General features: G+C 37.5%; 1 protein-coding gene across 1 annotated transcript in view; it reads right to left on the minus strand.

Moving 5' to 3' along the window:
- Positions 1-1041: 1041 nt before the first annotated feature.
- Positions 1042-27517, minus strand: part of LOC107694122 (ras-related protein Rab-6B-like) — a 97689-nt gene continuing 71213 nt past the window's right edge. Inside the window, exons 6-8 of the mRNA XM_016493733.1 lie at positions 13501-13594; positions 10875-10941; positions 1042-2857 (exon numbers count right to left, since the gene is read on the minus strand). Coding sequence (XP_016349219.1) covers positions 2793-2857; positions 10875-10941; positions 13501-13594 — 226 coding nt within the window. The 3' untranslated portion in view covers positions 1042-2792. The remainder of the gene's footprint in view (positions 2858-10874; positions 10942-13500; positions 13595-27517) is intronic.

Below are 27517 nucleotides of genomic sequence, written 5' to 3' on the forward strand. Positions count from 1 at the left end.
CAGCATGATGGAGCACCATGTCACAAAGCAAGAGTGATAAAGAAGTGGCTCGAAGATCATTACATTTAAATTTTGGATCCGTGGCCAGGCAACTCCCCGGATCTCAATCCTATAGAGAACCTGTGGTCAGTCCTCAAAAGGCAAGTGGACAAACAGAAGCCCACAAATTGTGATCAACTAATAAGGCAAGAATGGATTGCCATCAGTCAGGATTTGGCCCAGAAGCTGATATCCAGCATGCCAGAATGAATTGCAGAGGGTATGAAGAACAAGGGTTAACACTGTAAATATTGACTCATTATATTTTTTTGCCAAAAAAGCCTTTAAAACTTATGATATGCTTATCATTGTTTTTCGGTATACCATAGAAATGTGGAAAAATAATCTACAAATACTGAAACAGCAAACTTTGCAAAACACTAAATTGTTGTCACTGCCAAAACTTTTGGCTACGACTGTACATACACACACACACACACACACACACAGTGATATCACGAAGGGTCACTAGCCTGTGCATTTATTTGATTAAACATACAGTAAAAACAGTAATATTGTGAAATATTATTACAATAACAATCATACAATATTACTGTTTTTACTGCATGTTTCATCAAATAAATGTTGATAAGAGACTTTTAAAAATATTACAAAAATGTCCATTCTTATTCCAAACTTTGACCATATACAGTATATTAAGTAGAAAAGAATTAAAAATAAAATAAGAATAGTCGATATAATTTTTTTGGTAATAAGACACTTTTATTGATTTTACTGATTTGGACCAACATGCTAGATTTCTATACAGTGTGAATGGTAAAGCTAGCTCTGAATCAGTCAGGCTGGCTCCACTGAGCTAAAACATATACACAGGGAATGGTTGCACCCTTAAAAGCATAACTCATTCACAGACATTCACCCAAGGCTGATGTAGCGTTGTGTCAATTACAATGACTACCGGTAGTACAGGTACACTGATGATATGATTTCATACACGGTGCGTATCTGCACCCCATTAAATTCAAATGAGAACCTCTTTTCAGAAGACAGAAAACAAAATGTAACAAAACCAATAAATACCCCCATCCAGCTTCCGTTACGTGACATCTTTCCGAAGCTCTCTGTGATGTGAGAAAGCATTGGCACAGACAAATCTCATTTTCCCTGTAAGATTTCAAACTATCCAAAAGCAGAAAGCAAAGGGTGTTACTGTGCTGGATGAGTCAGTCAATTCAGTGGAGTTTACCTTCCATTCCAACTAAATGCTGCTGGATTTAGTAGGAAAAATGTGGCATTTCAACATTTTGCTTGGATTCGGGGCGCTAATGTCATGTGTTCCTACTCACAATTCCTCTACGTCACAAATAGCTAGTCTTGACTCGTATCTGGCATTATGTGAAGCAACTTTACAAATAGTTTATCTGTACAGTGACCCTCGAGAGATTTTCACAGAGATGTACGCTACAGTTTGAACTCTAAAGTGGTTTCAAGGACAGACGTTTGACAGCAATTATGAAACATTTACATCTTCCTTTCTTGAAAAAGTGCATTAAGGATTCACACGAAATACATTTCAAATAAATTGATATACTACACAATCTGTGTCCCCCTGGTCAGTGCATTACAATTTACTGGCCCAAAGAGCAGCTGTAGACATGAGTGGGTTCCTACACAAGGCAAACACTATAATGCTGCATAATGCTAATTCTTAAAAGTGAACTACAGTTATTTTTTGAAGGAATGTCCCATCTTTGCATTTCTAAAATTAAAGCCTGTTTGAAAGCGACAGCTGATATTTACAATAGAATCGGACTTTTTGATGAATCAGTGTGGAAACTGCTAGCGTGCAAATGAATTATTCTAATCAATTAAAAATGAATGACCAAGTTTAGATGCATGATTTGCTCCTGTCATGTTCATAGTCTTCCGACTATCTGCAATACACTAAATGCCCTAATTTAGTTAAAGAATAAGAAACATTACACCGAAGAAAGAGAATCCTTTCTTGTTATCAGGTTGTTTGCACAAGCTGTTTGCTTTCATTGTGAACAGGAAATTCTAAAGAAAAAAATATGCTGTAAACATTCAACAAACTGTGTAATTAAGACATGAACTGTACATAAACAGATTTTTTTTAAAATCACACATAATTTGGAAAGGTTTTAAGGGATCTGAAATGATACATTTATACAAACTCACTTGGCCTGAAACTTAAAATTTCAAGTTTTGTCACAGCAAGAAAAAGGCTAAAATAAATTGATTTCATGAAGTGCATTGAGTCAGAAAAAAACGTACGCATTCACATAATCTTGTGCACAGTAGACAGCAGGATTGAGATGATACTTTTAAAAATGGCTAACATGCATGTTTTCCGTATTTTGTGGGTTATTAGTAGTTTGAATTGCCCTCTTTCTTTTGAAATCCTGCTTTTTATGGCAAAATTATAGAATTTATTGTCTGCATCTGTTTTAGTGCTCATCCTTGTATACAAAAATACAAAACAAAGAAAAAATCTACCTCTCTACATTTTCAAAAAGTATATATGTTGGACATAGTCTACATTTATGTTGATTTTTGCCCTTTACTTTTCGAATTTTTAGGATTTTTGGCAATTTTGTTACTAAAGTATACTATTTTACAATTGAAACTGATGTAACACTGATTCCAACCAGTTACTAAAGTCAGATGGGAAGGCCAAATATCCAATCTGAAAACACAACTGGAAGCTAACCAAGAGGAAGCAACACAACAAGCATGTGGTGTAGATGATGCTGTAAATCAGATGTGAGCTATTAACAGGAACATCCGCCCTCAGTAGTTGGAGGCTCCTGTGGTTTGTCCAATTTAATGTCAATCACTGGAGATTGCTGTTAAGGAATAAAAACTTCAATACATCAAGAATTTACATCAGACAATGAATGTGAACATAAAAGGTGAAAAAAAAATCAACTATAAGCATAGTTAATGATAGGCTATTTCTTTTCTTTTCTTTTGTGGGAGACTGGCTATAGTTAAGACTTGTGATCTGTAATGCTTTATTTTAAATTAAGATTTATATTAAATGTAATGATCATTTATAAAATGAATTATTCTTATACTTGTGTACTTATGTTCCTGCTCATTACATCTTTATATTCGGAATATAAAGATGTAATGAGCAGGAACATAAGTACTGACCTCTCCCAACATTACGAGAACTGCAGCCATAAATGCTTCTGTATTGAATTTTTGGCACCTTTATGTCTACAGAAGGTTTTACACAGCATAACATGACACAGAAAACATTGTTTTGGCATATTAGCAGATAAGAGCTGAATATTTTGACAGCACTTATTATTTTACACTTTTATTCGGTTTATTTATTGTGAGTTGACATCTGCCAGCAAAGGGAACGCGTGCCATCTAGTGGTCATCAGCCGAAAAGCAAAATAACGCTTGTAGCATTTATTGGGATTTAGTATTAGCATTTAATGTTAACTGGTGTTCCTGAGAGTTATGTGGGTTCAGTGGGGCTTTTATACTTGCTCAGTCATACCAGCTGCTCCTGTTACGCTGACTCTCAGAAATGTAATGTGCTCATATTTGCATTCATGAACAAATGGCGAAGTGGTGAGTGGTCTGATGTGTGCGTGTGTAGTTTGGTTAATGGCATCCGCGTAAAATGATTTGTTTAATTAATTTGACTAAATCTGCTGCATTAAGCCTCATTCATATAAATTTATAATATAAAACCAAATCAGAGCTTTAAACACAGTGAGGATAACGTTAGATCCTGAGCTGAGTGTTCTGTCTTTTTTCCACAAGAGATATGTTCTGTTTCTGTCAGAGAACATAGTGTCTTTCCGACACAATGTGTTCAAAATGCGTTAAAGGCTCGCCGTTTACACTGGGTTCTACTGTGTATCATTTAGCCAAAGTGCAATTAAGGTATACTGTATGAATATTAATTGGGTCACACAGACGTTGCTCTGTAACCTCCTGAGAGCAAGTAATGCATATTCATTAGTCATGACTTTCTCCATAGTAGGTTTCTATATTTATTGAATTAATTAGCAAACACCCCAAAATGTTTCAGCCAATACGATCAAAACGTCACATCACTTTATTAATATTAACGATAAAAGTCTTCATACTTGTATTGAGTAACACATAATACAGTTACCCCCAAAATGAAAATTATGTTATGTTTGGACTCTCATTCTGATGGCACACATATGTTAATTCCAATCCCATAATAATGAATTAATCTTCGAAACACAAAACATTTTTTTTTCAATGAAACCTTTGAGATTTCTACCTCTGGGTTGCAATCCACGCAAGCAAAACTTTGCCACCTTAAAAAAGCTTAACCTGTGTGTATCTGCTTGACGTACAAGACCCAAGTACACTGCTTTAGTTTGCTGTAAAATTTTTCAACTTCAATTGTGAAGTTTGTAACTCAAAGGCAGAAGTGCTCCTAAACAATGAGTAGCCTTAACTGACTAAACTGAATGCAGGAAAATGTGTTAATGAACTATTATGCCCCTTTTTACAAGATATAAGTCTCAGGTGTCCCCAGAGAAGTTTCAGCTCAAAATACCCCACAGATTATTTATTATATCATTTTGAAAATCCCCATTTTGAGTGAAAGCAAAAACACTCTGTATCTTTAAATGCAAATGAGCTGCTGCTTCCCGCCCCCTTTTCCAGAATAGGGCTGTGCTTTTACAGCTGGTACCTCAGATACTCTGCCAAAAACATGTTTGGTTTTGATTATCATGTCTATCATGCTGAAATCATGCATTTTAAAGCCATATTAATAAAATTCTGATAGGCCTATTTTCAGAGCACACACATCTGAAGCACGCGCACAGAAAGCGGCTGTCACACACCATGCGAGTACTAAACTAAGTTGGATTTCATGTCTTACTGTGCTTAAACTGTCAAATACACACATAAGTTACAAAAACAGCTGGGAAAGAAATTGCATGTTTATATTAGATCTGTGTATTAAGTAGGGCTGTCATCGTTAACGCGTTTTGATGGATGAAGACTGCAATCAAGGTAAAGACGATTGCCGTGGCATACAGGTGTCGTACAGTAAGTACGCGTGAGTCCGTTATAATAAATGCGTGTATGAGTGCTCTTGACGCACTGATCGCAGTAGATATATGCAGTCAGCAGGCGATTTGTTTAGTTTTTTTTTTGGCATCTCCATGTAGTCCTGTTCGGTATCGCAACTTGGCTTCTCTAAAATAGCTCTTTGCTGTTGCACTGTACACATACTATAAAATTCTGATTTTTTTTATGCTTTCATTTGTGCTTATATGGGCTCCTTATATCCTTTGGTTCTTTGGTGTCCTTTTGGAGTTTCTAAGTGTCCTTTTTTGGAAAGTCATCTAAATTTATCTTGAAAAAAGCTCGCAGAAAATACACATTTTTGAGAATCACCCTTCAATCTTTTGGTTTACTTTGCTGGATACAGCAAATGATGACAAAATAAACATTTGAAACAAGATAAATGGTCTTTGCTTAATTTCATGAAGTGTGCGATTAATCGCGATTAATCACAGAAAAAGGATGTGATTAATTAGATTAAAAATTGTAATTAATTGACAGCCCTAGTATTAAGTGACAGCACCGTAATATACAGTACCTATACTGTTGTCTATGCTGTAAATATGTAAATAAATGTTAATAAATTTAAAACCGAAAATTACTCACTGCTCTGGACTGAATAACTTCCATAGCTGTAATAAGAAGAGATTTCTTACTAGAATGCTGCTCCTAAATGCTCTAGTGTGAAGATAAATATGGTGTATTGTGTGGCTCACTCTGGGCGGGGTCTAATGCTAATATGGCAGTAACAGTTGTGGGCGGGGCTTGTAAAATATGACATCACATTTTACAGATTCTGTGAACGGCTTGTTCTGAGACACTGCTTATGATTTATGGGGATTAAAAAAGGAGCGGGTAGGTTTTTATCATTATGGTGGTTGTGTACACACACTGCCAACACATTTATGTTCAAACAACGTAAACGTTAATTTTGCATAATAGGTGCCCTTTAAAAGGCGAGGAGCAAAGCTTACCAATGTAAAATTGTCAATGGTCAAGCTGTTTTTTTGTTTGTTTCGTTTTTTTAATTAATGGTGGCTGGCTTAATGACTGGCTTGTACAACCTTACAAGTTTAGATCTAGTAAAAACCATGTCTCACAACACTATATTTTCTATATAGTGTAGGATGCATCATATTATAGTGGATCAATTTTAACTTCGTTTTATCGTGCCTCCAAACAAAGTTATATACCTGCAGGTAACCAACTGGGAATGAAGGGTTTGGATACTGCATTTTAAAGTTGTCTCACCAGCATCAGGACACATGATCAGATTGCATTTCAAGCTGTAACATTCTCTTCAAATTATATTTATAGACATAACTGTATTTATTATGAAATTACCAAAAGTACCTCTACTACACACAAGTGGACCCAAATTTTATGCCTCTATTTTGTTCTCCATGTCTGTATGGATACTCAGTGCCGTAATATCTCTATGGCTCTTTGCTATTATGACTGCACACATGCAAACATACACCCCACGCATAGAACACAATATACACACTCTGCACCTGTAACAGGCCCAAAAAACAAACAAACATTGTGTCAGTCAAACTTACTGGACTGGAAATTTATCCTATTCTGCTGCAAAAATATTCACACAGATAATGAAGAGAGAAATGTTTCTTGTTGCAATAGACTTCCCACTGACACTAATAACAAGTGACTGAATGTGACAGAAAACGTAATGAGAGGAAAATAAATTAGCTTCAGAGTGGAACAAGGCCAATATTTGAATTTCATGGTGCAAATAACATGAAAGAGTAATAGAAAAGTATACCCACCAAAACCTCACCTTTGTAAATGAGACTTTACTCAGTCAAACAAATGAGACAAAATAAATTAATATTAGATATCAACCGACACAACTGTGCACTACAGATTTATAGGATCACTTAGAATAGTACAGCTCTATGCTGATACACAGCTGTTGTACAATGACTACGGCATACTTTAAGTACTTTGGAACTTTCTAATGTCAATTCAACTTTAAAAGGAAGGTGAAAACACAACTGTTAATGTCAAAGGCTGTGCATCCCATCCAGCTACAGGATTTTGGTGTAATCAGTCAGAAGATAGGCAAACTATGCAGATGTCAACATGGACAGGTTGTATTGCTGTACATGCACTTATTTTATATGCAAAGTAAAAGACCTAGTAAACATGACCTACTTTGTAACAAAGATAAAAATGGTTACTGACAATCATCATGTGTTGTATGGTGAAGTATTAGCTGCTGAGATTAGTATTAACATTTTTTTAGTTTTTATTTAATATTTTTTATTATTATAAATTATGTAATTATTATTAGTTGATTGTTTACTCTTGTTCTATAAACAGTTTTCTTACTATGTTAATGAAACACTGTTTTAGGAACGATATGAAGACATTAAAGGCATTTTAACGTCAAACCGTCACTTCTTGCGAAAATACCATTCCATAATTCATAACAATGCTTCCTCCAGTGAAAAAGTACACCCCCTGTCATCCTCTCACATCAAAATCCACCAACATATTTGAAATGTTTTGGACTGTTTTTGCTTGTAAACGGTGCTTGATCTGTGCATATTTCTCTTCTGATTCAGACAAGACAACTTTTTGAATGGAGAAATCAATATTATAGATAGATGACTTTTAGCCGGAAGCAACAGTTTGAGGTTAAAAACAACTTAATGATTAATTTGTTTATTACGGCTTTTCATTTGACAAGATGTTAACTGATGGACTGGGGTGGATTACTTATCAGCTGTTTGGACTCTCATTCTGATGGCACACATTCACTGCAGTAGATCCAAGCAAGAGATGTAATGCTAAATTTCCCCAAATGTATTCTGCTAAAGGATGGCCTGAGGGTGAGTAAATCTTCAGAAAATTTTTATTTTTGGGGCGAACTTCCTCAGGACAAGCCACTATCAACATATATTTTAGAATATCTTAGTGATGGTGCAGGTTATTTTATAAAAGGGGGTTTCTTAAGGCCTCATATCCTTGCATGCATACTTGTACTTCCAAAAAATAAAAAAAAATAGTAACTGTAATTAGTATTATCTGTAACAATTATCTGTAACAATTTACAATAAGTTCCCTTTCATGGGAACTTCGAACTGCGTCCTCTAGGGGTCGCTATTGGGGGGGGGGGGCCTATTTATACTATAGTCGCACCGGTAGTGACGTCATGGCTGTCGCCGGCCAACGAGTTGGTGTTTTTCAATGTATGCTTCAGACACGGGTCACGACGAGGCGCCCCCCCATAGCGACCCCTAGAGGACGCAGTGTCTCGTTCCCTACTCAGGGAACCATGGTTACATAAGTAACCTGAGATGATTTCATCTGTTACCATTAGTTAACTACATCTGATAACTAACTATGAGGAAAAAAATTAAGCATTTATTTTATCTTAGTTAATGTTAATGTTATTTCGACATAATAAAAAACAAAAAAAGTTGTATCCTTTAATATCATTTAATGGACCTGAGCTAACAGTTGTATTTAACAAAGAAAAATAAATACTCTAAAAAAATTTTTTATTGCATATTGGTAATGACATTTAATGCATTAACTAATGTTAACTAATGGGACTTTATTGTAAGGTGTTACCAGTTTGTCTTGTTTTAAAGGATGTCTCAAGGACATAAGAACTTGTGTCAAGATACTAGACAACAAAACAGTAATCAGAGTTGGATACTTATGGAGGCTTACGACTTATGACAATCTGCTGTATCCTGCTGAGACCCTAATATTTAAGTGTTGCATTAGTCATAACAAATCTAAAAGGAAAGTAAAATGGAACAGAGAGGCTATCCATCATTGAGCAATTACAAAGGTCTGTGACACACAGCGAATGTCAGTAAACTGTTTTATGACATTGGCTGACCTTGTGTCAGTATCTGGAGTCTAACTCGACTGATATGAGCCAGAGCTCTAAAGCCTGAGGGATGATGGGAAACTCTTGCAATACAACACAGAACTGTAACCTCATGCTGCCTGCACATGCACCTCAACTCCTTGCAAACTGCATTGTGTCTATATCAGTGATTCTCAGCTAGTGGGTTGTGATCCAAAAACGTGTGGCATAGGGTCACAGAAAGGAGGGGAAAACAATACTAAATGCAAATAAAAATGCAAATAACTGTAAAATCGTACTTGGACAAGAAAAAATGAGTATGCTTTAAAAAACCTTTCATAGTAAAGGCAAGACATATTTCTTGTTTTTGATGTCAAAGGCTGTGTATCCAGTCATGGTAGTTTGGTGCAAATCCATCAGACAAATCTAGAAATTAGACTGATGGTGTGACACAACCTGATCCTCAAAAATCTTTAACAAAACAATGCAAGCCAAAACTCATTTTTGGCCACCTCATTCTAGAAATGTTAATTTTTGGTAATAAAATAAAAACTAAAAAGAATATTCCTAGAATGTTAGAAATTGGTTCCCAAAGAGGAACCTATATTAACATTAGGGGAATGTTTGGGTTCACATTCAATGTTTGGATTGTGCCAGAATGTGTCCTGCATGATATATTATTGCCTGAATGTTAAATTATATACTGAATGTTAAAATTATTAATTTGAATGAACTTTAATGTTTGATTCTAGGATTTTTTTGTTTACTTCAATGAAATATTCAGTGAAAAATTTGTGTCCTGAAGCAAAGCCAGTTGAAAGCCACTCCTACTTGTGATTTGCATTTGATACTGATTTTGCATCTGTGCCAGAATGAGAAGCAGCTGTTAATATGATGAGCCTCACTTCAACTTCTACCTGTATTTATGGTGCCTTGATCAGTTACAATGCTTAAAACTCCCAGGTAAAAATCTTTTATGACATAAACGTCATAGTGTGTAGCACGCCCTCTTTTTGAAACATGTTGTATCAACTATTTTTGTGACTTTAATAAGATTAAAGGGATCATATGACGCGATTTCATGTTTTCCTTTCTCTTTGGAGTGTTGCAAGCTGTTCGTGCATATATAAGATCCGTAAAGTCGCAAAGATTAAAGTCTCAAACCCAAAGAGATATTCTTTCTAAAAGTTAAGACTCATCCATGCCTTCCTAAAACGCCTGATTTAAACACACCCCCACAAATCTACATCTCTGTGTGGGAATATTTGCATAACACCGCCCAAATGTATACACAACAAAAGAAGGCGTAACTTTTATTCTCGCTGTAGTATTGTTGCCACCGCCGCCATGTCGTGGAGATGCTGTGTGTTTCCAAATATGGTAAGGTGCGTAACATTTCCGTCACACGCTTGAGGTATTCGGCCAATCACAACACACTGGATAGCTGGCCAATCAGAGCACACCACACTTTTCAGAACAATGAGCTTTGCAAAAATCGACACGTTTCAGAAAGGTGGGGCAGTGAGGAACAACAATAATGTACGGTACATGGAAAATAATGTGTTTTTTAACCTTAAACCAAGTAAACACATTGCATTACACCAAATACACAATTAGTTATTTTTAGCATCGTCATATGACCCCTTTGGTCAAAAATGCTACATAAAATCCTGTATGAGATAAAATAACAGTGAAGTAGTACTTATTGATGGCGCTGTGGGAGTACATAAGACAAAAAGAGCAGGGAAACAACGTGCTAGAGGTCATATGTAAGATAACTGTAATTCAGTCAGTTCTTGCTGATTGATATATTATTAAATGTAAAGTAGAGTGCAGCAGAGTAACCTGATTACATACAGTAGTGCACTACATTTAGACATTGGATCTGAATTGTTAAATTGTTTTGGTTTTGAGCTCACTGAAAGGATACTGCCTTCTTTGCTTGTCTCCTGCATGCTCTCCATTCCTGGAAGGGCAGCTGCCACACGTCGAAACAACTGCAGGAGAAAAGAGAGAATGCTGTTAGAGACTTCAGCTGTGACAGTAACCAGAACACTTCATACAAAAATGTTGTCTGTTAAGTCAGTGGGTAGCGAGATATGCTCTGCAACCGTTTTAAAAGTCATTTTAGAAGCAATTATGCAATTGGGCGAAAAAATTCCAAAAACAGGTTCAACTGGTCACATGAATTTGAAGTTGACCAACAGAACACTGCTTGCTTTGAAAATAGAGCATATAAGTAAATATCAGCATATTTTCTTGGTTATTTCCTTTATGTGGTATACTTTACATAGAGTCAAAAATACTTGGAATAGACTTGCAACGGCCCTGTGTCATACTGTGCAGCCTTCTAGAAGCAAACATGAGCTGAACCATTTTTAAACCTGTAAAAAAGCGATTTGGAGCAAAGTGGACTTTTTCTGGTGCATTGAAGCAGACCTGCCCTGTTATATATAGTAATAGAAATGAAGATCCCATGCAACTACTTCTTTTCAGAATCATAAATGTCACAGACTAAAACACCTGCTGACCTTTAAAGCGGACTCTGTGTAGAAGATGATAAAAGGACAGCAAAAAGCACTTAGTCTGGCTCTGCCTTCTAAAACTTGCGATGCATTGCTAGCATACCGCTCCTAGCAGAGCAATTAATGGCCCACCACACACCTCCATTACAGCCATCCTCTATAAAGGGCTGTTCCCAGAAGCTATATGAGGCTATACCGCAATGATATATAGCCCCACTCACTCCCCATCATATCAAACAGGGCAGTTAGCTTATGCAGCCAACGCCACCCCTCTCATTTCATGCCATCAATCACAGTGGATGAGCCACAGGGAAATGGGACACACTGGACCATTAAGCAGAAAGGGTCAGAAAAAAAGACTCATTTTGTTAATTACCTTCAGGTCATTGTTTTTGACAGGAAAGACAGAGAGAGCCATAATCTAGCTGGGACAAAAACAAAAGAACTCAAAACCATTCCAATTAAGAAAAACACAGACAGGCCCATGCGTCCATGGCATACAGTGTCACATTTTTCATTTTACAAATCAGCTGTTAGCATAACAAAACTGTGTAATTGTTAGCTAACATTTATGTACAACAACTTTTGCAATTTTATGTTCTCTCTCATTCATCTTTTTGTCTCTGTTTAGTTGCCTGTTCTTCAAAGCAATACTTGTGTTTTCTTGGGGATTCTAATATTAAATGGAGGACAATCTGTTTTATATAGAGCTACCTATAACCTAACCCTAATAGAAAACTTGCTACATTTTTACAAAAAATACAAAAATAAAACTTTATTTCCTTAATATTTTGTACTGTTTTTACAAATGATGGTGTCCCCAAAATAATGTTTTGGGAGGTTTGTTAGTTTTAGCTCACTTATGGGTACAAATTTGTCCTCAAAATACGGTTCAGTAGCTCCACACACGTAAACACACTTCACTGCATGTAAAATAACCACTTAATTTGTTTTCAAATTAAGACTGAGAAGAAAATTAATCACTTTATTATACTATCTATACTAAAGTATGGACTTTTTCAAAACTGAAAATAAACAATGTTCTTGCTATGCATCTATAATGAAACTTAATATTATTAGCAATGAAACACTGCTATACAACAAATGACCCTATTATCATCATCATCATCATCATCAAAACTTGTTGAGCATTGTATTATTTACACAAGAGTTCAATTTCATCCTGGAAAGGATCTGACACCCTGCAATTCTTCAATCAATGTTTGAGTCATTATTTTGCAATTACCTCTGCGAGGTAATCAGTTTAACTAATGTTGCTGTTATTGGAGAAAAAAATAAGAAAATTTCAGTATTGATCGTAATCTCAGATGAATTCAGTTCCCTGCTCCAGACAACACAAGTCTGCAAGCAAACACATGCTCCAGTCAACCCCACACACATACATGTGCAACAATGTAAAGGCTTGGATTTTAGAAATGATCTCAGTTTGTAATGGAGACTGGAACAAGTCAGCTCCATGTTTGGTGACAATAATATGTTGTGTCAGAGATTTAGAGTCTTTTAGTGTTGTCTTGTACTCTCAGTGTTAAGCTCCTGTGAAACAGTGATACATGGTTTTGAGAAGAATAAAGGCTTAGTGTCCAGTACAGCTGATGGAACAATGCACAATAATACAGCTTCTTAATTTTAAGAATGACAGGACTATAAGCCTCATGTGTTTTGTGTATGTTTCAAACTGTAATTGTAAAATGGAAAGTTCTGACTCTAAATTGTGATCGGAAGATTGTGTTCAAAGCAGTTGTAAAATAAACCTGACTGCACATTTTATATTAATGCGCATTTTATATTAATAAAGTATTAATATAGGTTTATTAATATTAATAATTAACACTGTTGACTATTTTATAACATCACATCTCTATCTCTCCCACCTCAGTGCTTAGTCATCATGAATCATGCTTTCAACTGCATCTCAGAAGAGAAATCAGAACGAACGCAGAGCATTTCTCACAGCTACATGCTGTGGCCGCTCTTTCCACTGACAGAGTGAGGTGTTGAGGTAAAACTCACCTGTTTGACATTGTAGCCTGTCTTGGCACTGGTCTCGATAAACATCACACTCAGCTCCTTGGCCCGCTGCTCGCCTTCCTCAATCGTGATTTGCCTGTGAAAAGTTTTTTTTTTTTTTAAAACAAGATTTTTATTCATTTCATTCATTTTTATTTACTCAAAATATTATTCAACTGTGATGACCCCTGCTGAAAAACCATGAATTTCCACTCTGGTTTAGTGATGGTCTGGATACTGGACCAACACAGCCATGCTGATCACCAACAAAAAATACTGTTGGATGATACTGCTGGTTAAAATAATTAGGAAGGCTAGTGGTCCAAGGTTTTGCTGGTTAGCAGGTGCCAGTTAGCCTCTGCTGGCAACCACACCATTTTAACCAAAACAAACCAAACCAAACAACAAAACAAAACAAAACAAAACAAAACAAAACAATAAATAAAATCTCCTTTGATGGCCATTTATAAATAGCCAGGCATTCTGATCTATCTATCTATCTATCTATCTATCTATCTATCTTTCTTTCTTTCTTTCTTTCTTTCTTTTGCATGTAACATTTAAATGACATTTTTTATTATACTCACATTTTCCACTCAATTATAGTTTTAGAGCTTAGAGAATGTATATTCATTATAAAAATGCACTTAAATATACAATTTTAGACAGTGGAAAATCTTTCTTTAAAGAAAAAAATGTTGTTTTGGAGCGTAAAAAAAAATTGAGTTTTAGTTGTTTGGGCTTATTTTAATCCTTTTTTTTTTACTCACATTTTCCACACAATTATAGTTTTAGAGCTTAGAGAATGTATATTCATTATAAAAATGTACTTAAATATACAATTTTAGACAGTGGAAAATCTTTCTTTAAAGAAAAAAATTTTGTTTTGGAGCGTAAAAAAAAATTGAGTTTTAGTTGTTTGGGCTTATTTTAATCCTTTTTTTTTTGTTGCCTTTTTTGTATATTATATTCACCTTATTTTATATATCAAGGTCCCCTTGGATGTTTGCCGAGTCCCCCTAGTAGACCCCGGGCCCCTGGTTGAGAACCAGTGTAACATAGTATGTTTTAAAAGAGACAGATATTCGGGGGGAATATTTTTAAGAATCATTTCAAAAGCATCAAAATGGGTATATTTTAAACATGTGGCATTAACAGCTCAGGTAATTGGCTCAAAAACAATTGCGTCCAGAAAAGAGCGCAAACATTGCAGATTTTATATCAGATTTTGTGCACCAGCTGAGCAACAGACATTTAGATGAATGGCAATGGGCTGAAGAATACTTTCTCCAGACCTCCTTGGTCGAGAGACAAGCATACCAACATCAAAAACACAACACATGCTGGTGAGCAGCTACTGAATACTGGTCTTTACAGGAGGGATTCCATGAAGAATAATGGCAGAGAGAGACCACATTACCAGGACTACACATGCATAATCATTCTGCCAGTGATGGTGACCACTATCACGAAACTGCCCAGCCTTGACAGTAGCCCAACAAGATATATGAAAACAGCAATAATGGAAATGTGGTTTTTGATAAAGTGGTTAGTGGGTCACATATTATGGCTGAAGTATTATCAGACAGCACAGACTGGGACTGAGTCAACGGCATCAGTCATTGCCTCCCCACCCTCATCTCTGCTAACTAATTAATTGATGTTGAAACTGATTAATTGCACAAAGGGAAGGTTCATTAAATAAGCCTCATTTGTATGACACACTTGTGGCATTAATCCATGTCTGTGACTATGGAGCTTGTTTATGTGTGTAAGTGACAAAGTTTGCGAGGTGGCTGAGAGAAATGAGTAGGCTGAAGAGGAGACTAGCTGTATCTCAGAGCAGTGGGACGTGAATAGGACATGCTGTATTTAAACCACTGAGCTCTGTCTGCTGGGACAGCCGTGATGTAACCACCCAAACTCTTTTGTTCTCTTCACAGATAGGAGCTCAGAGGCATTTGTGAGTTTACTTAACTCATGAATTGCATTCTTGGCTCGCTGCTTCACTAAGTATACAACTCATTCTCTGTAAATGGTGCCAGTTGTGCCCCCAAGACTTGCTATTGATATAATTACTGTGATACTAAACTCAATTACATTATTTGATTGAAACACTCTAAATAGAATTAAATTTAAGTACTGTAAATTATAAAACAAAAAAAAAAACTCTTATCATTTGCATAACCCCACTGAACATTACATTTTAATTGATAAAAAATCTATTTCTACCTAAATTTAGTTTTTAGGTAATAAAAAAAAAACATTTATTGACTGTCTATGCAGTGTTTTTGTAATGCTTTATGCTTTTCCTTTCAATTTCTGTTAAACTCAGTTATGCTATGACATGTTCCCCTTTAAAAATAATATAAATATATGCACACACATGCACGCACGCACGCACGCACACACACACACACACACTTGTCTACCGCGCTAGTTGCTGTCTTTTGTTATTTAAATGGCTATGGAATAGTGTGTTATTAGAGAAAGATGAACTGTCTATGAGGAGTTTATTCTGTTGAATTGGTTTGGTCCAATTTTGTTTGGCGGAAAATATTTCTATTTAAACCACCTGTTGTCTTGTAGATGGGTTTTTTTTTGCTGCGCCCAGCTATGGGGCTTGTCAGCATTGTTTAGTGCTAGGTTCGCTGCTCCAGCAATTTTCTTTGTGGTTTTGTGTAACCCATTGAAGGTGCTGAGTGTCGTACCATGCCTATCTAGTTCCTCCCTAGACCGTCGGAACCACAGTACCTGACTTTGTTGGCCGGACGGCTAGCCGGGTCACATATGGTGGCAGCGGTGCTTCCAGGTCTTTAAGAGGCTGGTCGACATTTTTTTTTTTCTCTTTTCTCTTTTGCATTAAGAAATGGACAATGCCGCCAAAGAAACATGATGTTGCAAAAGTGGTAAAGCCCAACTCAAATGTTTTGGCTCCAGACCAGTCAGGACGAGGGGATGTACTGTATGTGCAGATGATGAAGAGGAGTTATCTGAGGAGGGGACAGATCCTCTCAGGTCTATGTTACAGACTTTTCTGCAAAAACAACGTCAAAGAGATGAGGACCGGGATAAAGAGTCACAGCGTCAAGAGCACAGATGGCGTACATTGCATCATCAGTTTATACAGCTGCAGTCTGAGGTACATCAGGAGAAGCAAGAGCAACAGTCAAGGGGAGGATTGACAATACCTGCCACCTCACCATTAGCTTCAGCCCACACCACTCCTCCAGTCCCTCATCCACATCAACAGACCTTGCAGACTGCCCAGGATAATGCATCTGCATCAGCTCCAATACAGGATGGTATAGTACAACGCCATAGGTCTTCAATGCCAACTTATGAAAGTCCAAGAATGCTGCCATGGACTGAAGATCAGGATATAGAGCATTATCTAACGACATTTGAACGAATTGCTCAGGCATGCAGATGGCCCAGACAGGATTGGGCACTGCATCTTCCACCTCTTCTTACTGGCAAGGCGAGGGCAGCCTATGTGGCCATGGAGCCTGAGGAATCCTTAGATTATAATTATGTCAAGCAAGCTATCCTTGACAAATTTGAAATTAATGCTGAAACATATCGTCAGAGATTCAGATCCTACAGTGTCCAGGAGGACGAGACTCCAAAAGAGCTTCAGGTGAGACTGAAGGACTTGTATGAAAAATGGATGAATCCCAGGCTTCGAACCAAGGAAGAAATTGGGAGACCAAATAGTTTTAGAACAGTTCCTCAAACTCCTTGGCAGTAAGATTGATTGATTGATTTTTGTTTATTTACTTACTTATTTTTAAATGAATACCTCTTTTTGGGATACATTAAACTTATCAGTAAATATGTTTATGTTACAAAAGATTTCCATTTTAAATAAATTGTGTCCTTCCTATTCATCATAGAATCCTGAAAAACTTTTTTTTAAAGTAAGAAATGTTGCCAAATCAGCACATTAGATGCCCCAAATCAACATATTAGATTGATTTCTAAAGAATCGTGTGACACTGAAGAGTGGAGTATTGTTTTTATTGTATTTAAGATAAAAATGCAGCCTTGGTGAGCATAAGATACTTTCAAAAATGGTACTTTAAACAAATATGGTTTTCAGTGGTTGATTCTTACATACAGTATATATATATATTATTAATTACACAATGCGGCGATTAATTAATTTAATTAATCACATGTCAAATTTGGCAGAGAAATTACCCCAAAAGATCATTTAAAGTCATTCTATGTTACAGACTTTTCTGCAAAAACAACGTCAAAGAGATGAGGACCGGGATAAAGAGTCACAGCGTCAAGAGCACAGATGGCGTACATTGCATCATCAGTTTATACAGCTGCAGTCTGAGGTACATCAGGAGAAGCAAGAGCATAATTAATCACATGTCAAATTTGGCAGAGAAATTACCCCAAAAGATCATTTAAAGTCATTATTGTGTTAAATGATAAAAGTCATAATGAGACTGTGATGACGATTGGTCAGATGACGTCATCACCGGAGCGCCAGTTTAATGCACATTATATACAAGTCGTTGCAATTTGTAAGTATTGTTTCTTTCATTGTTTTTGTTAGGTAAAGATGCATAATTGCAGACTGCCCAGGATAATGCATCTGCATCAGCTTCAATACAGGATGGTATAGTACAACGCCATAGGTCTTCAATGCCAACTTATGAAAGTCCAAGAATGCTGCCATGGACTGAAGATCAGGATATAGAGCATTATCTAACGACATTTGAACGAATTGCTCAGGCATGCAGATGGCCCAGACAGGATTGGGCACTGCATCTTCCACCTCTTCTTACTGGCAAGGCGAGGGCAGCCTATGTGGCCATGGAGCCTGAGGAATCCTTAGATTATAATTATGTCAAGCAAGCTATCCTTGACAAATTTGAAATTAATGCTGAAACATATCGTCAGAGATTCAGATCCTACAGTGTCCAGGAGGACGAGACTCCAAAAGAGCTTCAGGTGAGACTGAAGGACTTGTATGAAAAATGGATGAATCCCAGGCTTCGAACCAAGGAAGAAATTGGGAGACCAAATAGTTTTAGAACAGTTCCTCAAACTCCTTAATCCTGACACAAGAATGTGGGTAAAACAGAACAACCCCACTTCATCAAGACAGGCAGCAGAGTTGGCTGAAACCTTCATGGCTGCAAGACGATCAGTATACCAGCCAAGGCGTTGGAGGAACAATAACGGCAGTACAGCAGGTAAGCCTGCTGATGGTTTTGGCTGTGGTATTAACAACTCTAACACATATACTCATGTGTCACAAACTAAACCCCTTGGCAACCCTAGTAAACAGCAGAAAATTAGACCTAGTTTGGTATGTCATGGATGTGGCCAGCAGGGTCACAAGAAGATAGATTGCCCCTTACAGAATGTCACTAACACTCGACTTTGTTATGTGCCTAGACCATCTCTCAGCTCTGATGAAGTAGAATTGAACAGGGATACGGTAGTTAAGGTAAAGATAGGGGGTAATTGGTTCAAGGCTCTGGTTGATTCCGGCTCAAGTCAAACCCTTGTCAGAAGTGAATGTTTGGGGGAGCAGAGCTGTCTAATACAGGGCAAGCTGAGGGTTCGCTGTATCCATGGCGACGTAAGAGAGTATCCTGAAACTGATCTTGTGGTTGAGATTGAAAACCAGTCATATGTCTTGTCGGTTGGTATTGTGGAACAGGCTCCCTATCCAGTTATTTTAGGCAGAGATGTACCAATATTGGTAGACCTCTTGCAGTGTGACAAGGAGTTAGCTGAGGTTAGGGTAGTCACAAGAGCCCAAGCTGGTAGACCTCTTGCAGTGTGATAAGGAGTTAGCTGAGGTTAGGGTAGTCACAAGAGCCCAAGCTAAACAGGAAGAGGGTACTAAACGGTTGCTGCCGAGCTTACCTTTTGTGGGAGAGCTTAAAATTAAGAAATCGAGACGTGAGAAACAGCAAAAGAAAATGGAGGGCACAAAAATTTGTGAGGAGCTAACTAAACCTCGCTTTGATGATATTGTGCAGATTCCACACAATATAGTGGAGTTACAAAGGCAAGACAAGTCATTACAACGACTACTGGAGAAAGCTATTAGTCAGAGTCCTCAGACATTGGTGTCCCAAAAGGAACGGTATGTGGTAAAAAATGACAGGTTATACTGGCAGGGTGCAGAGGGGGAATGATTGGTAGTTCCGGTTTCTATGAGGGAACAAATGTTGCAGTTAGGCCATTCGGTGCCATGGGCAGGTCATTTGGGACAGCAAAAAACACTGGCTAGAATTGCAAGCAGATTTCATTGGCCAAGACTTTATATGGATGTGGTAGACTTCTGTAGATCATGTCCAGAATGTCAGTTAACGAGTCCAATTAAAAGAGGTGACAGAGCGCCTTTAGTCAGTCTCCCTATCATTGATGTTACTTTCACTCGTATTGCTATGGATATCGTTGGCCCTCTGCAAAAGAGCAAGGGAGTGAACCGTTACATTCTAGTTGTTGTTGACTATGCTACTAGATATCCGGAAGCATTCCCACTCAGAAACATTAAGACCAGACAAATTGTCAATGCCCTTATTCAGCTCTTTTCACGTGTAGGCATTCCCAGAGAGATAATTACAGATCAAGGAACCAATTTTACTTCCAAACACATCAAACAAGTTTACTCCATGCTAGGCATACGCCCCATACATACCACACCTTACCATCCTCAGACCGACGGTATGGTGGAAAGATTCAATCAAACGTTAAAAGCCATGCTGCGTAAGTTTGTATCAGAAACGGGGGCTGACTGGGACCATTGGCTACCTTACCTTCTCTTTGCATACCGAGAGGTCCCCCAATCATCAACAGGCTATTCACCATTTGAGCTGCTTTATGGACGCCAAGTGCGAGGACCATTAGATATCTTGAAGGAGGCCTGGGAAGGAGATAATCCGGTAGAGCAAACAAACATTTTGTCTTATGTTATCAAGATGAGAGAAAAGATGGACTTGCTGGTCGAGATGGTACAGTTTAATATGGCGGAGCCACAACAACGACAAAAAACTTGGTATGACTGGTCATCTAGAAAGAGGACATTGGTCCCAGGTCAGAAGGTCTTGCTACTTCTCCCGACATCGGACACCGGGTTGCTAGCCAAGTGGCAAGGGCCATATGAGGTACTACGGAAGGTGAGCCCTACCAACTACGAGATCTCTTTGCCTGATCGTCGTAAAAAGTCTCAAGTCTTCCACATTAACCTCTTAAGGTCTTGGCATGAAAGCAAGGGGTCTTTGTCTGATCAGCTATGGGCAAGAGCGGTGGAGGAGGAAGCGGAACTGGAGGAGCAGTATTTCCCCACTGGTCCAAATTCTTCAGGGTACCCAGCTGTGGATCACCTCCCTCTTAAGCAACAGAATGAACTCAGAAAGATTATACTATAAGGGCTGTTTAGAGATAAGCCGGGAAGGACGAGCCTGATACAACACAAAATCCGTCTTTTGGTATCAGACCCTATTAGACAAACTCATTGTAGAGTTCCGGCTCGCCTGATCCCGGCATTGAAAGAAGAGGTAAAGATGATGTTGGATTTAGGAATCATTCAACCCTCAACAAGTGACTGGAGCAGTCCCGTGGTACTGGTACCAAAGAAAGATGGCACACTAAGGTTTTGTGTGGACTTTTCAAGGCTAAATTCGGTATCAGCATTCGATCCATACCCCATGCCAAGGGTTGATGAGTTAATCGAATGTCTGGGTAAAGCCAAGTATCTGACAACCTTGGACTTGTGCAAAGGTTATTGGCAAGTCCCATTGGGTGAGTCTGCCAAAGAACTGACAGCTTTTCGTGTCCCTAGTGGGTTATACCATTTTAGGGTTATGCCATTTGGGTTGCATGGGGCTGGAGCAACTTTTCAACGACTGGTGGATCAAGTCCTGAGAGGGATGGAGAGTGTGGCAGCAGCATATCTCGACGACATTGTTGTTTACAGTACGACTTGGAAAGAACATGTGGAACATTTGGCGGAGGTGTTTAATAGACTTCAACGGGCTGGTTTGGTCGCCAATGCCAAAAAGTGTTACATCGCCAAGTCAGAGGTTTCTTACCTGGGCTATATGCTGGGAGGAGGAATTATTAGGCCGCAGGTGGACAAAGTGCAAGCTGTTCTGTCATGTCCACAGCTGACGACTAAGAGAAGGATGCGTTCGTTCCTGGGCCTGGTCGGTTGGTACAGGAGATTTATTCCTAACTTCTCTAGTAGAGCTGCTGTTCTTACCGACCTTACAAAAAAGAATAGCCCACAGAAAGTGATATGGACACAAGAATGTGAACAAGCTTTCCAAGACTTGAAGAAGTGCTTATGTAGTTCACCAGTTTTGCAGAGCCCAGATTTAGCTTTCCAAGACTTGAGGAAGTGCTTATGTAGTTCGCCAGTTTTGCAGAGCCCAGATTTTAACCTTCCGTTCACAGTACAAACGGATGCCTCAGAAACTGGTTTGGGCGCGGTATTGTTGCAGGGGGAAGGAGAAACTCGGCACCCCGTGCAATATATAAGCAGAAAGTTGTTTCCTAGGGAGACAAGGTATTCTACCATCGAGAAAGAGGCTTTGGCCATTAAGTGGGCATTGGACACTCTTAAGTTCTACTTGATTGGCAAAGACTTTGTAGTAGAAACAGACCACAGAGCTTTACAATGGCTGCACAAAATGAGAGACAGTAATGCTAGAGTTACACGTTGGTATCTCTCTCTCCAACCCTTCAAGTTTAATGTCCAATATAGGGCTGGTACTGTTGAATTGGTTTGGTCCAATTTTGTTTGGCGGGAAATATTTATATTTAAACCACCTGTTGTCTTGTAGATGGGTTTCTTTTTTGCAGCGCCCAGCTATGGGGCTTGTCAGCATTGTTTAGTGCTAGGTTCGCTGCTCCAGCAATTTTCTTTGGGGTTTTGTGTAGCCCAGTGAATGTGCTGAGTTTGAGCACCAAACTTAAGTTGTTTTGTTACTTTGTTTATTTGTCTTTTTTCTTGTTTGTACTTTGTATTTATTCAGCACTATCACTTAGTCTTGTGGGAAGACAATAAACCACTTTTCGCATGACATCTTGTGTGTCGTACCATGCCTATCTAGTTCCTCCCTAGACCGTCGGAACCACAGTACCTGACTTCGTTGGCCGGACGGCTAGCCGGGTCACAGAGACATAATTAAAATGGAATCCTGAATATATACACAAACAAATTCAATTTGATTTATTACGAGCTTCAAGATTTTTTTTTTTCCAAATTAAAAGAACTGTTACAGGATTTAAAATGAACCACTTTAGGAATAATAAATAACTATATCTGCCTTACAAGACTATACTGGACAAGACTACATACAGTATTTAGGAAATAGTTTAAGAAACAACCACATAACAACCAATATTTGTTGAACCCTAATCTGAATATTGGGAATTACTTCATAACTGAAATTCCTGAATGTGACACAGTGAGAAAGTTTTAACTCTTTTCTCATTAATGCACAGAACAAGTGTCAATATGCCTTCTAACTGTTCATGCTATCCATTACACAGTCATTTCTTATATTACCAGCTATAGCAGTTTGATCATTAAGGATATGGCGCCTTAACTTACTTCTGTCTCAGAGATAACATGGTCTCTTTAGAGATGCGGTCCTCTATTCATCCAAGGCAGAACTATGAAGGTAGTTGTCTTTTTTCAAAGCTACTGTGGCAATTAAAGAACTTGATGGATATGAACATCAGATATGGTTTGATGTGGTTTTGATTCATGATCAAAGTCCCTCCAAACAGCGCAGATATGTTTTTGAGCCCTTTTCTTGTCTTTTAAAGAGTGTGAAACTGCTTTTCACTTTTCAATCAAAACCCTCAGGGAGGGCAAAGGGTGACAGCAGAAAAACTGCTAAAATATAAGAGACACCATTATTTATTTTTTTATTTTTTTTTTACATCTAAATAAAATAAGTGACTTCAGAAAACCAAAGCAAGGACTCCGAACCTGACCCTGAAGTCTGTCTCTGGCTGATGAATGTGCTTTTGAAGTCCCTCAGTAGCCACAAGCTAAATATTTTGATATTCATGTCACAAAAAGAAAGATGGGATTAAGAAGAGGACGTGTAGCACAAGTTATAAATGCTTATGGAGCAGAATGTCTTGTCAGCCTAAATTTCCTGCCTTCTCTGCTGAATCTTCCGGTCATAAATGTTTTATCCGGTGCTATATTAGGCTCAAAGAAACAGCACACACAGGTTTAGCATGCATGTGTCACTGAGTTCATATCTGACTATATTCAAAAAGTTGTTGTGATTACATTCAGGAGTCCTCACTTCTTCCCTAACTTGTTCGCTTTTATCACTAACTGCAGGCCGTAAAAACCCATGCTTTTCCACACAACACGTTTTCTTTTTTCAAGTGGATAGTAAATTGATTGTGTTTGACACTTTAGATTGATGTACAGTACTAGGTTGGGTTGAACATGTCTCTTTCCGTTTGGTATTGGCTCAAGGGTAGGTATTCTCAGCTGACATCAAGTAGGGTGTCTGGAAGAGCACAATACCATCTGTTCCTCTGAGAGAACAAACATCCTCTGGACAGAAATTCATGCATTACACCCACACTGACTTTAAATATGTTATTACAATAATATTACAGTCTTACAGTATATAAGATGTTTTGCTGTAAAAATAGACTCTAACATTTGTTACACACACACACACACACACACACACACACACATGCACACACAGCTAATGGAGGCATTCTATTGACTTCTGTTGTTTTTAAATAAAGCTAGTTAGTATGCACTGTAAAAATCAATTTGAAGTTGTAAATAAAACAAAGATTATTGGAATATGTTTTAAAAGAAAATACTCTTTCAGTCTTTCTAAAATTCAGTGCTGCGTCACAGAAATAAATAATATTGTAAAATATATTAAAATAGGAAACTAATATTAGAAATTGCAATAATATTTCACAATATTATTTTTTCAGTATTTTTGATCAAATAAATACAGCCTTGATAAGTATAAAAGACTTCATTAAAAAACATTAACACATTTTACTGATCCCAAACTTTTGAACAGCAGTGCATATATACAGTATATATATATATACTCACTTTTTGTAGTTAACATGGTCAACACTAATTTGCTTAGATTTGATTAGTGACCTAGAAATTGTGCAGAACTAAACTATTTCATAGTTTGTCATAAAATTTCATTTATTGTCAAAAATAAAACTAATTTCCAGAATTAATTAATTCTATACATATACTAAATACAGTATGTGATGTACAGTGTGTATCTAAATACTGTATATGATATGTATGCATATATTGTATGTATATAAAAAATTCTATAAATTATATATACACACATACCGCAGCAAATGTTCTGACAGTTTGCTCACTCCTGACTTATTACTGGTTGCCATGGTAACAGTCTGACCCAAGGTTTTTAATATTTTCCTGTGCACAGAGAAACTCACTGACTACACTGTGACAGAGGATCCGCCTCCAATCGTATAACTGCTGCCTTAGTCGTCCAATCGCGACTGCAGATCCAGAGTCACAACAGGAGCAGTTGGCAAAGAGCATCTATAGAACACTACTAATACCACATGATGAGGTGCATGTGAAGTTAACAGCACATTGTCAACAGTAGTAGTACAGTATGTCTAATGTCACAGGGTTCATATTTAACAGAACTACTGTCCAAGATGCCAGGCCCTGCTTATCCTTTCACTTCCTCTGGCACAAAAACTACATTTAATCCTCTCCAGGGCATCGTGCCACCGTTATACAAATCCCACAGTGTCTGTCTTCATAACAACTAATTCAGTATCATCTACTGCTCTAAAGCCTTATCTCAGTCTTATCTACTGTTGTCAAACAGCCTAAATCTAGTCTCATTCGACAGGCAATACTCAACTATGTTACAACAGAAGGAGTGTTGTCTAAAATCATGAGACAGTCTAAACTCACAGCTTTATAAGATTCCATTTACCCTCTATGGTGATGTTAATTCATTAACGTCATTGATTTGTTATCATTAACCTACTTTTGTATTCAGAAGACTTGGAAATGCTCAGAAATTTAGGGTCGGTGAAAAATGTTAATGTTTTTAAAATCTCTTTTGCGATCTGTGTGATAAGTCTCTTATGTGATCAAAAATCCATTAAAAACAGAAATATTGGGAAATAACATTACAGTTTAAAATAACTGTCTTCTATTTTAACATATTTTAAACATTTATTCCTGGACTGTAACATTTTTACACAATGCAAATCTATGAAATAATAAAATATATATTTTTGATAAAATTGTACTTTCATCAGTCACTACTCTAGTGCTCAGTGTCACATGATCCTTCAGAAATCATTCTAACTTGTTGATTTTGTGCTCAATTAACTATTTATTTATATTGTCACTGTTGAAAACGGTTTTTTGATTAATAGAAAGTTCAAAATGAAAACATTTTAAATATTTTTTGTAACAATGTAAAAATATTTACTGTGGCTTTTAATCAATTAAATGCATCCTTGCTGAATTATTCTTTTTTTTTTTTAAACTTACAGATACTACATTTTTAAAATAGTATTTTATATTTATGTATTCTATTCTATTCTATTCTATTCTGCTTCAGTGGAAGGAAAATCGGATCTTTTACAAAAAAGATCACATAATCATGTCACAAATTGTGTCACGAATAGTGACGAAGAAATAGTGCAGAATCTTAAATACATTTTATTTCTTTTATGTCTTAACATTTCTTTGTATTAAACATTTTGGTCACACTTTATTTTAAGGTCCAATTCTCGATATTGACAAACCATTAACTATGACTTTTGCCTATTACTATTACTTTTAATAGTTAGTAAGGTAGTTGTTAAGTTTAGGTATTGGGTAGGATTAGGGATGTAGAATATGGTCTTGCAGAATATGTCCTTTATAAGCACTAATAAACAGCCAATATGTTAATAAAAGGCATGCTAATAAGCAACTTGTTAATAGTGAGAATTGGTCCCTATACTAAAGTGTTACCAAAATTTCAAAGTCTATTGAAGGAATAAGTCTTATAGTCTAAAAAAATATATATATATGGGCACGAATCACTGATAAAGAATTTTAGTTTCTGGGTGAACTTTCCATTTAAAATGCAAAAATTGCTTGTTTGGTAGCTCAGAAACGCGTCTCAGTCTGTGTTAGAGAGCAGTGAGAGACGCTGTGATTGGATGGGACAATAGCTGCCCGTCAGAGAACTCAAGAAGAAACGGCACACTGATGTTGCATAAAAAAACTAATGCCACCTTTGAACCAAATTAACCTAATTCTTGATAGGCAATGACATGTCAAACAAACCATGCTAAACTCAATTTACAAAATGAACTAAATGTACAGACTGAGATAATGAGAGTTGATGGGTGTTTCATGTTAGCACAGAACTAGTGTAACTGCCTCCATTATCAGCCTGTTACTCTGTTCCTGCAGCCACCTCCACCTGCCACATTCCTTCACAGTCGTCAGGGAAACAAATCCTGCATAACGCTCATATTAAAACACATTACAATACAAAGAGTTCAGCTCTATTCTCAGCATGCGCTATTTATCACCAGGCTGAAAATCAGAGTTCCCTTTTGATACTACACTCGTACTGCGTCTGCTAGACGCATATGGGAGAAAAGCCTTTTTCTCCTGAACTGAAGCCTTTTCATTCACGCAGTGAAACTGCACGGCCATTGGTTCGTGCAGTGTATTAAAAATGAACCAATGGCCCGGCAGCAGAGCCAGAGCCCACCAAATTGGGCGGAGCATCTGGCTATATAAGCGTGCATTTCGCCATAGGATCCTCAGGTTACTTCGACTGAAGCAATGACTGAGTTGTGCAGCTACATAGCATGGCCAGCAACGCTGTACTCGTTCCCGTATCTCAGGGAACTGAGGTTACGTTAGTAACCAAGTACGTTCCCTATTGATACTTCACTCGTACTGCGTCTGCTAAGACGCTATGGGGAACCAGTACAATCCCGCCGTGCTATG

This window comes from Sinocyclocheilus anshuiensis, unplaced genomic scaffold (assembly GCF_001515605.1).
Source record: "Sinocyclocheilus anshuiensis isolate Anshui unplaced genomic scaffold, SAMN03320099.WGS_v1.1 scaffold1530, whole genome shotgun sequence".
Lineage (NCBI taxonomy): Eukaryota > Metazoa > Chordata > Actinopteri > Cypriniformes > Cyprinidae > Sinocyclocheilus > Sinocyclocheilus anshuiensis.